Raw genomic sequence first — 17,278 nt, 5'->3', positions numbered from 1 at the left:
GTTCTTAGGCACTCTCGGGCATCTATCAGAAGATGTGTTCATACAACATTAGAGAATCTAAAAAAAAGGGAAAGCCGGTGGAATTCAGGAAACAGGAAATCCGAAGGTTCTATTTATCAAGTCATATTAAAAGCGATCATGAGCTTACTGGTTTTAGGAAGATGAAATCCATATGAAGGCTTTCAGTTGCTTTTTGCGATGTTAACATATTTCATGTGCTTTTAGATTTGCATAGCTATGCTTTTACAGCATTCCGAACATAAAAGAGATTACAAGAGGTTTCAACTCTTACCTGTAGCACAGCAGCAAATAAGTACACTACTATGAAGATGACAGTTAAGGACGTGTGACCACTTTTCATCAAATGAATAGTGTAGAGGAAAATTAAATGTCCGGGAATCACTAAAAGCAGTAAAACTTGAGCAGACTTATTATTCACTCCTATAATAGAAAATATAAGAGTTAAAACAAAATCATATTTTGGTTAATAACAGGTCAGTTATTAACATTTAAGGACTACTTTCTACTTACTATACTGAATAGCACTGCATAAAATTCTGTTGCTGGGGCACCTGGTTGGCTCAGCCAGTTAAGTGCCCAGCTCTCGATTTTGGCTCAGGTCATGATCTCATAGTGGGTCATGAGATCAAGCCCCACGTCAGCATCTCCTTACCCTCCCAACCCTCCCTCCCCCACTGGGCATGGAGCCTCTTTGAGATTCTCTTTCTCCCTGTCCCACTGCCCCTTCCCTGCCTATAAGCACCCATATGCACATACAGGCATGCTCTTTCTCAAAATATAACAAATAAATCTACTCCTGAAATCATTGTTTCACTATATGCTAACTAATTTGGATGTAAATTTTAAATAAAAAAAATAATAAAAAATATATATATAAAATAAAAAATTCTGTTGCTAGCAAAACATTTCAACTTTTCACAATTCACTTAATTCTTTGAAATTCTTACTGTATGTTATAGGCTAATTAAATGACAGGAAATTGATAAAAGCTTGCTATGAAGAACACTGGCCAGACTTTAATGTCTATCATACTAATAGAGGGAAGACAAAAGAAAACACATAAAGTTCCTAAAGCATAGGAATGTTCTGGTTTTTTTGGTTGTTTTTAAACGTTTATTCATTTTGAGAGAGAGTGAGCCAGCAAGCAGGGGAGGTGCAGAAAGAGGGAGAGAGGGACAGAGGGAGAGAGGGAGGGAGGGAGGGAGAGAGGGAGAGAGAGAGAGAGAGAAAGAGAGAGACTCCCAAGCAGGCTCTGCACTTAAACCACAGAGCACGAAGCAGGGCTCAAACCCACAGCCATGAGATCATGATCTGGGCCGAAAGCAAGAGTCAGATGCTTCACTGACGACAGCCACTCAGGGGCCCCAGGAATGTTTTAATTTTACTTTTCCTTTAGAGTTCTTTCACTGATATTTTACTGAGCATCTCTCATCCCCATTCAAAAGTCAAGAATGACCTTTATTTTGATCAAAAAAGAAGTGACAGGAATTGTGAGATTTAATATAGTGGTCCTAGTTTTTTGGTACTCACTGCCCGGGTGACATAAACAGGACACTGTTCCTTGTGACAGAAGTTATCCCTCTCCTTCTCTTTGGGATCAAATGCTTACATTTAGAAAAGCCAAAAGGATTAATACAGTAAAGACAGTACATCCGTCTCTCTAGATCACCTAGATCTAGATAAGGTTCCTCTTTCTTGACTCATGAACAAGGTATCCCAGAGAAAAGAATGAAAGACAAAAAGTATACAAAGTTCCTCAGCAGCTGCAGACTTGATACAAATAACTTTTTGTTCACTGAGATTTAATGAACACAATCTATTCTACTTCCAATCTATTCAGGTCTCAGAAAAAAAAAAAAAGTCATGCAAAACTCTGACAAAATAGGTATTCAGCAACTGTTGCCTGCCTATGTGCTCAGAGCAGAATTATTCCTGATATAAGATGCAAAACTCCAAAGCACATACCTGGACCAAAAAAAGTTCTAAATGGGTAGTAACAACCTTTGGGTTCCTCAGGCAATTCTCCAGGAATGCTATGTAAGTGGAGGTAGGTAGAAATCCTGCTAGCCTGAATGGCCACCAAATTACCACCAATACCTGAAACATAAGGAAAAACAAAGCAGTTATCTTTCTATTTTAAGCAACTTGCATAAATTCAACCAACAGCAGGCCTTCTTTGTGTTATGTGCTGGGCAATAAAACAAGCAAAAAGAATTTCCTCTGAAATGTTGACTTATTTAATGTTGAAGTAGATATTCCAAAGGCGTAAAGTAGTTATTAGGAAAGACTCTTGCATTACTTTTTCAAATCTGACTCACCGACTGAAAGCAGACCAGACTAAATAATTGTTTTAAATTACTACCACGGCCAAGGTATAAAGCTAGGTAGCAAGATATTTAATGCTTACCTCCTTAATGAAAGGAAAAATAAGCTTGATTTTTTTTTTTTTTTCAAACAGACAAGGCTTGGTACTTTTCTGCTCAGGTTCTTAAAGAAATTGGTGGAGGAGACTGAAAAAAATACTCCAGAAAGTAATCTTGTAACCCAGATTATTCTCTCAAATACTTTACAGACATGCCCTACAGGAAACATTAAAGGGATTTCTCTCGGCAAAAGGAACATAAATCCAGATGGAAATCTGGAACTACACAAAGGAAAGAAGGATGCTAGAAATGTAAAATATATCAGAAAATAGAAAAGATATTTTCTCATTTTTAATCTCTTCAAAAAACATCTGACCATTTAAAGCAAAAATAATAACAATGTACATACAAGGTTTATAACAAAGTAGAATGTATGACAAAAAGAACACATAAGAAACAAGAGTGAAAATCCAAGTATACTGATGCAAAGTTCTTATCCTTTATGTAAATGGACTAAATTATTATTTGACAGTGCTCTGTGATAAAGATACACATTATAATACCTAGAGCAGTAGTTTGCAAAATATGGTCTGGGGTCTGAAGGAAGGTTAATTCTAGAAATTCTAACCCCTTGCTAGCACAAGTCCCAGAGGGAAAGATTCACAGTACACATTAGCATGATAAAGATCTTTAAGAAATCCTGTAGTGTAGAAATCTATTTGACCTAATGCTTCCCAAACTGAATGGACAACAAAAACTCACTTTTCAAGTTATACTTATCTCATAGAACTAGTATTCTTGTGATATATATACACACACACATACACACATACTCTAAAGTTTATTCATTTATTTTGAGAGACAGAGAGAAAGCACGAGTCAGGGAGGTGCAGAGAGGGAGAGAGAGAGAATCCCAAGCAGGTTCAACATGGTCAGCATGGAGCCCAATGCAGAGCTCGAACCCACAAACTGTGAGATCATGACCTGAGCTGAAGTCGGACGCTTAACCGACTGAGCCACCCAGGCGCCCCTGAAATATATTTTACAAAATGCTACTAAATGCTGGGAGATGTGTTAAAAGATGTCCTAAGCAAAATATCAACACTGATATGCCTTACTTTAAACAAAGTGTGTATTCTTGTATCTAATAAAACAGATAAATTAGCGATTATTATGAGGGGGAAAAATCACAGGCTTTGGAATTGAGGAGATCTGGGTCTAAATGCTGAGTTACCACTTACTAGATATGAGATGCTGGACAAATTACTTTCTTATTGGGAGGATTAAATGATATGAACATGCATAAAAGACCTGCAAGTTACCCGGTACACAGTAGGTACTCACTAGTTAGTAAATGATGATGGTCATGATGATGGTCATGATACATAGGGGTCCTTTAAATAGCACATCCTTTAACACATTTAAAATGAAATTCAATTCTCAAAAGTTCCACTTTTTTGAGGACCATGGAATTAATCTTCTCTATTAATGTCTTTAAAGAGTGGAATTTAACATGAAGTGAGCTCCTTGTGATACGCAGCTAAGAGATTTACTTACTGGGATACAAAAAAAAAAGATTGTACTGCCATGTAATATGATGGCTTCCAAGAAGAGCACTTCAATGAAGCTCTAAAATTATTTCTTTTGTAAAGTGAAATAACAGAAATACTGATTAAAGTGAAATAACAGAAATACTGATTAAAACCTTACTCATGACGGTATTGTTGTAATTTACATTTTTCACTGAAATGTTGGACAATACAGCTCTAATGGCATTAGTGGGTAAAACTTATGCTAGTGACCTCATCAACTAATATTCACTGAATAGGATTGGAACAGGTGGAAGAAAAGCAGTAATCATTCCAAGCAGTGGAAATTAGATCTTTGTGGGGCCCCCAAATAGGAATCCGGTTAGAAAGATAAAGGAAAAAGTTGTACGCAGCCAAGAGCATATAGAGGGCCTTGAAAAGCGAAGCAGAAGAATTCAAACTTGATTTGACAGGTAGGAGGAAACCACTGATAAGTTCATCATCTTAAGTCTGATGTAATAAAAACAATGTTTAAGGATGACTAGTCTGTTCCTGACATTTAATTGGCACTGAATAGGGAGTGGGTCAGGAAAGCTACTTTGTTACTTCAATGATGGCTGAAGTGAGATATTAGCAGACTACAATGCTGAGACTGTTGTTGTATAAGTAAGTGAAGAAGTGAATTACGTTAATGGGTGAATAGACAAGGTTTGGTCATGTCTACTCAAAGAGGATGAAGGGCCAGGTTGATGGTGTCATGATTTTAAGGGTGGATGATGGGGAGGAGTGTGGCACTAGGAAAATTGGGAAGGGGATCTAGAGGGGAAATTTCTTTCTTTTTTGTTTTTTAATGTTTATTCATTTTTAAGAGACAGAGAGAGACAGAGCATGAGTGGGGAAGGGGCAGAGAGAGAAGGAGACACAGAATCTGAAACAGGCTCCAGGCTCTGAGCTGTCAGCACAGAACCCGACTTGGGGCTCGAACTCACAAGCTGTGAGATCATGACCTGAGCCGAAGTCAGACGCTCAACCGACTGAGCCACCCAGGCACCCCAAGGGTAAATTTCTTTACAGACATTTTATAGCTACACAGAAATGTAAATGTTCAGTTGAAATTTTAGATATGAAGTTAGATTTTGGAGAACTTGCCTTCATAGAACATATTTTCTTACACATAAATATAAAAAGCAGTTTATATTAAATGTGTAGCATATCCTATGACAGGTTTTCTCTCAGGTAAAATTACTTTTTAAGTTATATTGGTGTAGGTTATACTAAAATCCAATTTAATAAGCCAGCCCAAAAGTCAGTATAACTGGATTAAAATTATTTTATTAAATGGAATACATACAAGAAGCCCTGTGAACCTAAGTATTACAGTTCCCACTTTATAGGTAAGAAAAAAAAACATAAGGCAGATTTTAAAGGGATCCGCAGAGGAGTGATAGATGTTAATGGGCTGCATTGACTTAAGCAATGCTTACACCTAGCTAACTCTAATTTATCCATAAAAATTGACAGCGGCAGCAACAAAACAGGACAGAGCACATAACCCAAAGCCAGTGATAATCCAGAACTGAAATGTCATATTTTGCTACATTAACCTCAAAAATCAGGTATGCCTGATTCTCAAGCTAAGATCAAGTGGTAAGAGTAAAAAAAACAGCTTTTTTCAAAAATGTGTTGTGCATACTGAGAACAGGGAACATCATTTCTACCCCAGATACCACCCTGGGCTTGGAGAGAGAATGGAAGGGAAGGGAAGATACACCTCTTAAAATCTGAACCCTACGATTCTCGTTAGTGCCTAGGAGTATGTAATGATTTGTTGCCATCGTGAAACAGTGTATCTCATTCTTACCATTAATAACCGGTGTGTAAACAACAATCCCCACCAAGTTTGGATCAGATACAGTTGTGTCCAGAATAAGGCCCCCAATGCTGGAAGAAAATCACACAGTTTAGGGAAGAGAAAAGAAAACACACTAATTTAAAGCTGCTCTTTACATACAAACACCTCTACTTTTAAAAGTAAACATTTCAGACATTTAAAAAACAATAAAAAGGAAAAATATTCAAAGTAAAAATCAATGTCAACAGTGAAATGTTGAAAATAAAACATGGCATGAGCAGTAGCCCTCTGTTTCCGTTCTCATTCTGATCTCCAAGATGTGTTCCTCGTAAAAAGGAAAAGAACATAGGGGCACCTGGGTGGCTCAGTTGGTTAAGCGTCCGACTTCGGCTCAGGTCTAATCTCACTGTTGGTGAGTTTGAGCCCTGCATCTGGCTCTGTGCTGATAGAGCCTGGAGCCCTCTTCAGATTGTGTCTCCCCCGTTCTCTCTGTGACCTTCTCCTGCTCACACACTGTCTCTGTCTCTCTCTCAAAAATAAATAAAAACATGAAAAATAAAAAACATAAATAAAAAGGAAAAGAATATGCTTTAAGTGCTTTAAAATGTCTGGAAGGATATATAAGAAATTATTAACAATGTCCATCTCTGGGTGGAGGGGCAGACAAAAGACTGATGATTATTTAATATCCTTCTGTATTTGTTAATTTTTTAAAACCATGTGTATTTATTGCTCTTATAATTTAAAAAATAGAGGTTTTTTTTGTTTTTTTGTTTTGTTTTGTTTTGTTTTTTTTAAGTAAGCTCTAAACCAAACACAGGGCTTTAACTCATGACTCTGACCCCACGATCAAGAGTTGCATGCACTAGGGGCGCCTGGTGGCTCAGTCGGTTAGGCATCCTACTTTGGGTCAGGTCATGATCTGGCGGTTCGTGGGTTTGAGCCCTGCATCAGGCTCTGTGTTGATAGCTCAGAGCCTGGAGCCTGTTTCGGATTCTATATCTCCCTCTCTCTCTGTTCCTCCCCTGCTTGTGCTCTGTCTCTCTCTTTCTCTATCAAAAATAAATAAACATTTAAAAAAATAGGTTAAAAAAAAAAGAGTTGCATGCTCTACCAACTGAGCCAGTCAGGCGCCCCTAAAATCTAGTTTTTAAAAGAATATTTCTTCATTTATGAAATTAACAAAGCATTAAATGATCATTTTTATTGTGTTAAAACTATATATATATATATATATATATATATATATATATACACACATATAAATAATCTTATCACTGGTAAATTGAAATAATGAGCTGTAGCATAGAAAGGGCTGATTTTCAGAATGGAAGTCTGGAAAAATAACATATAGCTACATAGAAGCAGGCCTTCAACTTCAATGTCTCAATGGAGCTCCGAGGGTTTTTTTAAGTTTCAAGACCATTACTAATTGGTTAACTTCAGTTTCTTGGTCTAAGCCCTATAAAACATTAACAGTCCCAATACTCCATGGGGTCGTACTGCCTAAATTTTCTAGGAAAACGCAATCTACATCACACAAAAATAAACTACATGTTATCAGAGAATGGAACTGATTGTCAAAATATCAGATCAAAATATTCTTACCACTACTTGACAGCTAACATTAGGAACTTATTAAATCTTTATTAATTTTTTAGTAAAATAAATGAATGGTGACTTAATATGCCTAAATTACTAGAATTTCCCATTAAAAGTTACACTATAGGGGCACCTGGGTGGCTCAATTGGTTAAGCGTCTGACTCTTGTTTTCAGCTCAGGTCACGATCTCACGGTTTCGTGGGTTTGAGCCCCACATCAACACATTGGGCTCTTTGCTGGAAGCACTGAGCCTGCTTGGGATTCTCTTTCCCTCTCTCTCTGCCCCTCCCCCACTTGTGCTATCTCTGTCTCTCTCAAAATAAATAAATAAACTAAAAAATTTTTTTAAAAATTAAAGTTACACTGTAAAGTCCAAAAATAGTCATCCTTAGCAGTATTTTCATATTTTAAGCTCTAATTTAAAATATACATATATATATATTTCATAGAACTAGTTATGTATTAAAGAATAAATCTGTGCCAAAACACATAGGTTCATGCTGTGACTGTAACATGAATATTTGCTAAAACACATTTTAAAATGTTTTTATGACCCAGATAACAAAATATAGAAAAATTAGAAACTACAAACAAAAAGAAGAAAATAAAAATCAACTATCATGACATCATTCAGAGTTATACTGTTAGTATGTTGGTAGCTAGACTCCCAGACATTTTTAAACACTTAGATTTTTAAAAATGAAAACCCACATTGCAAAAGTAGTTCTCTCTTCACTGTTATAAAATTTTGATTTTATCCAATAAACACATGTACATTATTTAAAAAGTGACAGTGCCACAAAGCCTATTACATAGCCCCTGGCCCCTGCCCCCAAAACCTGTTCTGCCCCAGTAAATTTTTTTTCAACTTCTGTAGCTGTTTCCGCTGGCATTTAATTCTGCGTTTCCAGATAGCATGTTTATACTGTGATTTCTTGATTTTAATTTTAGACACTTACCTAATGACCTCCACTATGACGGATGAGGATTTAGTCTCCCTTGCCCTTCTCTCTCCACCTAAGACCATTCATAAACCCCTTCCTCCCCGTATCCTGCCAACTTGGTTCTGTAGTTCTGGGTGGAGTATTTAGGGTTTACCTTATTGTGACAATGGAATCATTATTCACAGCAGGACCACCAAGTGTCATTGGATTTCCCCACCGTTACTTGTTGCTCTGTCCCATATTTTTCCTAATTTTTAAGGTACTTACTACTAATTCAGCCTCAAATTTCTAACAAAGTTAATGAAGTGCCTCTGAATAAGTCAAAGTCACCTGGCAACCAATCAATTCTGCTTTTTTTTTTCTTAGAGACATTCCTCCTTGAGCCCACCGTCCTCCTGCCAACCTGGACGGTTGCCTCTAGGCCTGATACACAGCTGTCAACCTGAACTTCAATCTCCCACGCTGGGTCTTTGAAAAAGTCCCAGCATTTCATAGGAGCCTATTGCCTGAAGCTTCCAGGAAAAAAGCAATCTACATCAGAGAAAAATGAACCACAAGGTGTCATGGAATGGGTTTCCTCATGCCCATGTCATCTTCCTTGATTTATTTCCTCATTTTGATAGACTGTATCTTCTACCAGCGTTCATATGAAAGGGTACACAGGAAGCAAAGTTTTTGAGATCCTACATGACTGAAAATTGTTGGATGCCACTCTTCCATTTGGCTGATACTGCAACCATACTTTGTGTTCAAAATAATCTCCCTTCAGAACTTTCTTGAAGGAATCACTTCCGGTGTTGCTACTGGACATCATTCAGATTCCCAATGCTTTATATGTAACTTGTCTTTTCTCTCCAGGAGATTTTGGGATTTATAGTAAATTTATGATTTGGGGCCCTCCTCGTATTCACTGTGCTTGGTACTCAGTGGGCCATTTCAATCTGGAGGCCCGTGGTCTTCAGTCCTGGGGAATTTTCTTGCAATGTTTCTTCGAGAATCTCTTCTTATTGTTTACCTCCAGTTGCCCGCCTCTTTGTTTTCTGTTCTATTTTCCAGAACACTTCTTCAGTTCTGTCTCCTAACTTTTCTACTCAGTTTTTGGTTTGCTTATTTGTTTCTGCTCTTTATATATATTCTTCGTTCCCAAGAGCTCTTCCTGCTTTTCCAAATCCTCCTTATTAGAACGTTCTGTTCTTACATTGTGGATGCCATAGATTCTCTTATTGCTTTAAGGGCCCTGATGAGAGTTTTTGAGGTCTTTCAACTATCCCTGCACTTTCTTTGAGTACCGTTTTTCTGGTCTCTGTCTTTCATGTTAGAAGCCTTGATCAAATGTCTGGTGATCCTTTTACTGTCTGCTCCTCTGTAAAGGGCATTGCAGAGCACACTCGTCAGCAGGTGAGCCTCCTGAAGAATGGTCAGGTAGCTCTTTCACTCAAGGACCCACAAGGGTCAGTAACCACCGAGTTTTTCTCTGGCTCTCTGGCGCTGATGAGTTACCCCAGGAGGGAATTAGTCTAATTTTTTTGCCTGGGGGTATAGGCTTGACTACCAGCATTCCACGAGCAAAGAAAAAGAAGTGGGATAGGGTTTTCATGGCTGGGCATCTAGATTTTCACTTAATCCTACTTTCCATACAGTGCTTAATCCACACCCTCACTTGGGCAGGTGTTTCTTAATCCACAGCTTCTCTGATTTAGTCTCTCCAGAGTTAATTCTTGTCTTTTGCCAAGGTGGGAGGGGGCAGTCACTTGGGTGGTCAAGCTGGAGAAGGGCTTTGAGGGTCTAATTGTTTCTCACATAAATTTTCAACCAATCTTCTCCATTTCAGCTTTGAGAAGTACTTAGTGCCTCCAATTTCTCCACGTTTCTGGGTTTCTGAGGCTTAGATCAGCTCGCTTCCTATGGGTGTCCCCTCACCCTGCTGGAGGTTAGGCTTTATCCTTTTCCATTCTGGTGGTTCAGCTAAAAGTCATCCATCTGATTCCTATTTTACTAATTTTGTTGAATCTCTCACCTGCTGTCCTCTGTGCTCCCCTTCTGCTTTTGTGGTTTTACAGCTTTTCTGTTCTATTACTGTCATTTTAGTAGTTTCAGGAAGGAAGACAGTAAATGCGTGTCAATATACCATGCTTAACAGGAAATTCATACCCTGTTCTAGCTGGCTCTTTTCGCCAAAGGCATAATGAACATCTTTCCACGTTAACAGAAACGTTGCAGTGTTATTTTTAGCAGCGAATATTCCATTTTGTGACTATACCATAATTTATTTGATCACTACCTGGTTGCTGAGACCTCTACGGTGGTCTCTCTCTTCTTTTGTTATTAAAAGTTCCTCTGTGATGAGGACCCGTACAACTTAATCATTTGCAAATATCCTTAATTACGTGCCTATGTTCTGCCAAAGTCCTAGAAGGAGAAGTAGTCAAATGGTACGTCCATTTCTAAGGCTGTCTGATACTTATGTGAGCAACTTACTATTAAAAATAAATAATGTCAGGCTAACACACACACACACACACACACACACACACACACACACACACACCACTAAACCTTACTCGTCAGTCTGGTAAGGATTTGATTGGAGAAAAGTTTGAAACTGGTAGCGAAATGAGGTATGTCTACTCATTCCAAGAACTCCTGTGACTAATAGCTCTATTACATGTGATAATAAAGATGTGAGTATATAAAATGACTGAACCAAGAAATGATGTTTTAATGTATACACAGATGCAGGCATATAGAACACACAGATAGATACACACACACACACATTTTAATACTAACCTACTTATAACCATAGCTGTTATGACAGGCTCCCAGCCTGAGTGGAGAACTGTCCTTGTGGCTGGATGTTTGGCAGCTATTATAATCCAGATAGGAGTTAGAGCCAAGAAAAAGACACCAACTAATGGAGAAATGTAGTAATACCTCTCTAAAATTAAAAAAGAGACAACATTTCAATCTCTCTTCTAACCATGGAGCAAATGTAGATATTAAAAGTAGAAGTTTCCCAGAAGATAGGATGTTATCCAACATATTCACATGCTATATTTTCTATAAACTTGAAACAAATTTAAAACAGTAGATAAGGTAAAAATATTAAATAATGTAACCAAAAACTAATACATTAATTCAACAAACATTTATGGAATTAGCTATCTGTGCTAGATGAGAACTGCAATAATAATGATAATAATAATAATAATAATAATAATAAACAGTAAGAACAAGAGTAAAAAAGCTAACATTTATTTGGCTTCTATTATTTACCAAGTACTGTGCTAAACACTTTCAACTCAACACATCAACTCATGTGACAGTCCTCACAAATATGAGGTAGACACTGTCATTTCTATTTTATGAAGAAAACTGAAGCTTTGGACCTTAAGAACATGGCTAAGAGACAGCAAGAGTTGGGGGGAAATGGAATCTGACACCAAAGTTAGTACTCTTAACTCTCGAGTCAAATGGGATATTGTTTTGACCCACAAAGATCTTACAGTGCAAGCATTCCAAGGAGTATTGGCCAATGAATTGATAACAGATATCCCCATATTGAATAGTGTTCCAAGCTCCAAAATAAAATAGAAAAACTAAGTTTAACAAAGTTAAACACATTTTTTCACTGCTGCACTTCTCAGAACCCTTAATATTCTAAGACAGAATATAGTACAACATGTTAACCATAGGTTGGCCAGACCACCTAGTTTCACATCTAAGTGTGACAACTTACCTTGGACAAGAAACTTAATTTCTATAAACTTCAAATTCCTTATCTATAAAATGGCAACAATAATAGTACCTATTTCATGGGGTTATTGTGAGTCTTAAGAGAATTAGTACACGTAAGTACAATAGTGCCCAGGCACCTAGCTAATATTTATTGAACACTTACTACTGTCATAATTATCATGGCCATTATCATTAACATCTTGCTATCTGGAACACACCGAGATACCAGATTGCCAGGACTTTGTTGCAACCCCTTGGTGGTAAACTGTTTTACTTGATCACAACTATTCACTGTCTCTCCATTCTTGTTATATTTTCCTATAGAGTGAATATCCTTCTCTGTCTCATTGACTTTGAGCTTAGCTATTTGTCTTGCTTTGTGGACATGCTACGTATCACCTCTGAACAAAATTTTAAGTGCTTTCAGAAATGAAAGAGGTAGATTGATAGATAGATATGGGTAAATATGAACTGTTTTCAGACACTAGACACTAGACAACAGGCATTGCAAAACTGTGATCCCTGAGAGAAGGGAAAGAAATGAGATAAGCCCTATAACAGCCTCAGCTCTTTGACTTAAGGCACATTCCAGACCACAGCTCAGGAAGGGAAAACTCAAGCAGAGTGATGATAGGGCAGCAGGAATTTATAGGACAAAATACTAGAGAAGAGGAAGCTCTCAGAGAAAGAGCTTGTGAACTGAATACTAAGTCAAGCATGCATAGGGTGAACTCCACGAGGCCAGGCCAAGAATAATCGGGGAGTCGTAAACTGAAAAATTCCCAGAGTTTACAAAGGGCTGGAAGTCATTCAAGAGCTAATCTTGTAGAGAAGAGAGGCCTCGTTGAATACTGAGAAGATTTAGTAAAGACCTGAGAAGGGTCACATCTTAGTAGTAGGGCCAGCCCTAGCGGAAAGTCTACTCAAGATTCACTCCAATAAAGCTTGAAACCATGCCTTGTAAGGCTCAAGCTAATCCACAATTAACTGCCTACAAGAATAAAATTAAACACTCTGTAAAGAAAACCAAAACAACTGAGCACTTAATGGTATTACATCACAATGTGTAGCACCCAACCAAAAATTATTTTTAAGTGTTTGGAATAATATTTAGTCACATTTACAAACTTAAATACTCTGAGATACTCTGTTGTACTTAGACATTTCTCATGTCTCTCAAAAGTTTCCAAGTACTTATGACAATCTTTATAAACCTAGCAAATTAAATGTACAGATACAGAAAGTCTCTAAGTTTTCATAAATTTTTATATAATGCATACAAATTTGGGAACATTTGTATTTAAAATCACAAGAATAAGTCAATTACTTAATTACAAATTTAAGACAGAATTAGAAGACTGATGTGTTTCTCTAATGGGTTAAGTTACAAGTATATTAAAAAAATCCATGTTTTGCCTCTTCAGCATAAAACTGTTAATACCATGAGTCTGATTCTCAAATATTTTTATAGTCAATTCTAAATATCCCCAGGAATACAAGTTGCCTACCCCTTCTTAAAACAGTGACACCCCAAAACATTTTTGGTAATATCATTTTAGCTGACCAAGGTTTTACTATTATCGGAGATTTCAGCCAGGACGTTCCTGGATTCTTCTCAATGATTCTAATACTTATTGTGTATAGTAGAGGCCTCACCTTATACCTTAAAGACAGCCTTGAACTCACAGTCCTTGTAGCTTATAGTCTTAGATTTCAGTTATATGTTACTAAATTTTTCTGGCATCTCACAAAATTTTTCAATCCTTATCCAGACTCTTATCTTTAATTGAACTTTGTATTTCCTCATCTTAAAATATTTAAAGATCTTCTTGCCTATGACTAAAGATGTTTGAACTAGATAGAAACTCAATTTTTTTTTCCTAGCAGATAGAAACAAACAATTACTATAAATATTAGACTAATATCCAACCAAATTTTCTCATGGCTTTATCTAGATCACATCTTCAAAATAATTATGCTAACAAAATCCATTAAATATTTTCTCCCATTTACAGGGATATGACTAATGCTACACAGTGTCCTCTTCTCCATGAATTTTTATAAAAGGTTGAAAAAAAAAAAACCTTTACTGAACGGATTCCCAGTTCTCCTTGTTAAAACATTAACAATGTTAATGTTAAACATTAATGTTATGTTAAATAACATCCCAATTAGGAGGCATTCTTACCTCTTAAAACAACTAAGGTTGCCAACAATCTCTTTATAGGATCAAGCAGAAAACTAAAGGCAAAATCCACTAAACACAAATGAAAAGAACTATTCTGCTAGATCAGACCATCTTAGTACTTCATTTTTAGGTCAAAAAAGGAGCACTATGCTCAGCTTTTAATTTCTTCTCAACATTAAATCTTTGGAAGGACATCTGCCGTTGAAAGAGGCACCTACCAACTCAACCCCAGGGTCATTGCTTGAACTTTCAAAGTGGGCGGAAACTTCTCAGCAAATAAACTAAAAATAATGAGTGGACAGTTCCTCAGAAAGTTAAACAGTTATCATATGACCCAGCAATTCCACTGCTAGGTAACTACCAAAAGAACTGAAGACATATGTTCACACAAAAACCTGTACAAGAATGTTCACTTTTCATAATAGCCAAAAAGTGGAAGGAACCCAAATGTCCATGGAATGGTAAATGGATAAACAAAATGTGGTATATTTACACATGGAATATTATTCAGTACTGATTCATGCTACAACACAAGCGAAGCATACTCATTGAAAGAAGCTGGATATAAAAGGTCATCCGTTTTGGGGAAATGTCCAGAACAGGCAAGCAAGCAAACCCATAAGTAGATAGATTACTGGTCACAGGGGCTGGGGAGTGACAGCTAACGGTTTCTTTATGAGGTGATGAAAATCTTCTGGAACAGAACATAGGTTCTATTAATAATAGGTTGTACAATCTCATGAATGTACTAAAAACCACTGAACTGCACACTTTTAAAAGGTGAATTAATTCAGTGTGGAATATAAATTGTATCTCAATTTTCACAAATTCTAATAATGAAAAAAAAGGAGAGGCAACTACAGTCTTCAAAAATGTCAATGTCCTGGGGTGTCTAGGTAGCTCAGTCGGTTGAGCACTTGACTCTTGATTTCAGGCTAGGTCATGATCTCAGGGTCATGGGATCAAGCCCTGCGTCACCACTGGGTGTGGATCAAGCCTGCTTGGGATTCTCTCTCCCTTTCACTCTGCTCCTCCTCAGCTTGCAAATGTATGTGCTATCTCTCAAAAAAAAAAAAAAAAAAAGTCTCTGTCCTAAAGACAAAGAAAAAATATATACATACATATATATAAAAACATATAGAGAAATAGAGACAAAGAATAAAAAACAAAGTAAATGGGGTAAAATGTTAACATTAAGTGAATCTGAGTCCAGGGTATGCAAGATTTTTAATACTATTTTAATTTTTGCAACTATTTTATAAGCTTAAAAAGTATCTCCAAGTACGAAGAAAATGTAAACATTAAAAAGGTGGGAAAGCCATGATAAAATAAAAATTACTAAAACTGATTTACTATAAATCATTACTATCTCAATTTCCTGAGAAACCTAACATGCCCATTCCCACCAAATTATGATTATATAGGACCTTCCTATCTTTTCCCTGGCTAACATCTAAACCAATCCTGATGGCTAAATATAAGAAAAGAGAAGTCTCTAAAACACTTCTCTTTGTGGGATATATTGGTGTTTTAAAGATGTCATAAAATTAAGGAATTATTTTCAGAAAACCATGAGTGACACAATTGGTGAGAAAAAATGGTCAATTAAAAGCCAACTGTGAACTTCTGCATTAATACCAAAATCTAAAATAACGTCTTCCTTCTATAGGAAATACATTTAAATAATCCTAGTCAAAATGATATTTTGTATTAATTTCTGGGTAGATCACAATGGGTGTTTTAGTTGGCTGAAATCCACATCCTAAACCTAGAACCTATGGATATTACCTTATAAGGCAAAAGAGCTTTGCAGATGTGATTAAGTCAAGTGTTTTGAAATGCAGAAGTTACTCTGGATTATTAGGGTGAACCCAAAATGCCAGAAGATCAGAGACAAGCAAAGGAATTTCCCCCCAAAATCTCCAGAAGAAACCAGCCCTGCGGACACCTTGATTTTGGCCCTGTGCGAGTCATGTTAGACTGTTGGCCTCCAGAACTGTGAGAAAATTGATTTCTGTTATTTTAAGCCACAGAGTTGGCGGTAATTTGTTCCAGAAGCAATAGGAAATGAACACAGGTGTTCAGATAAAGCTCTGCAGAATTTGAAGCCCAATAAATGTCTCTGTGCATTAGTATTGACCCTGTGATATAAGTTGACCAGGGAAAAGTAGGGATGAACACAGCTCAAGTGGTTCAAATTGCTGTAACACTGAACCACCAACCATAACAGCCACCTTTCGGACTCATGGCTTTCACCTTTTATTAGACTGTTGGTGGCATTTTGCAACTACTGTTACATAACTTCGTTAATAACATCCATTATTCTTACCCTAAATTTTTTTGAAATATGTAACTGCTCTGAGTGACATTTTTATATGGCACCTGTTTCTGCATGAGCAACAAAGCAATGGGCTCTGTAAGGTGCCGATTTTTTAAATGCCCTCTGTTATAACTATCAAAATTTTCTCACTAACTTGACCTTCCAGTAATCATTCTAAACCAAGACGGTGCTGAAAATACCTGAAGAAGAGTGACAGGCAAGACAGATTTAGATTCTACTCATATCACCACTCATAGCAAGGCCATGATATTCTAGAATGTCTTGTAAATAACTAGCTGGCATCCCTGTTAGCTTCCAGACTGAAGCAACCTGAGGCTGACTGTTATTGTCCTTATGGCCCCAACTAAGCCATCTTTTAAAAGTTAACCTCGAAGAATGAGAAATCAGTCAACATTGTGCTCAAATCTTGTCTAAAGAAGAAAAGTTGACAGTTTCTCAAATCAGTAAAATCACGTACATACAAGAATTAGATAGCCATGCAGGTATAAACAACTGATAAACATTTTTAAAATCCTCTTGGGGCGCCTGGGTGGCGCAGTCGGTTGAGCGTCCGACTTCAGCTCAGGTCACGATCTTGCGGTCCGTGAGTTCGAGCCCCGCGTCGGGCTCTGGGCTGATGGCTCAGAGCCTGGAGCCTGCTTCCGATTCTGTGTCTCCCTCTCTCTCTGACCCTCCCCCGTTCATGCTCTGCCTCTCTCT

At 37.2% G+C, this 17,278-nt stretch overlaps 1 protein-coding gene across 3 annotated transcripts in view; it reads right to left on the bottom strand.

The window, feature by feature from the left end:
* The window catches only part of SLC41A2 (solute carrier family 41 member 2), a 122,227-nt gene that overhangs the window by 37,606 nt on the left and 67,343 nt on the right, over positions 1-17,278 (bottom strand). For all 3 annotated transcript variants that reach the window (XM_040491025.1, XM_040491023.1, XM_040491024.1), the window contains 4 exons: positions 11,103-11,250; positions 5,775-5,854; positions 1,987-2,118; positions 293-441 (listed from right to left, as the gene is read on the bottom strand). In XM_040491025.1, the coding sequence (XP_040346959.1) occupies positions 293-441; positions 1,987-2,118; positions 5,775-5,854; positions 11,103-11,250 (509 nt within the window). The remainder of the gene's footprint in view (positions 1-292; positions 442-1,986; positions 2,119-5,774; positions 5,855-11,102; positions 11,251-17,278) is intronic.

This window comes from Herpailurus yagouaroundi, unplaced genomic scaffold (genome assembly GCF_014898765.1).
Source record: "Herpailurus yagouaroundi ecotype Mexico unplaced genomic scaffold, PumYag 182, whole genome shotgun sequence".
In the NCBI taxonomy this organism is placed as follows: domain Eukaryota; kingdom Metazoa; phylum Chordata; class Mammalia; order Carnivora; family Felidae; genus Herpailurus; species Herpailurus yagouaroundi.
This window is presented reverse-complemented; position numbering and strand designations above follow the sequence as displayed.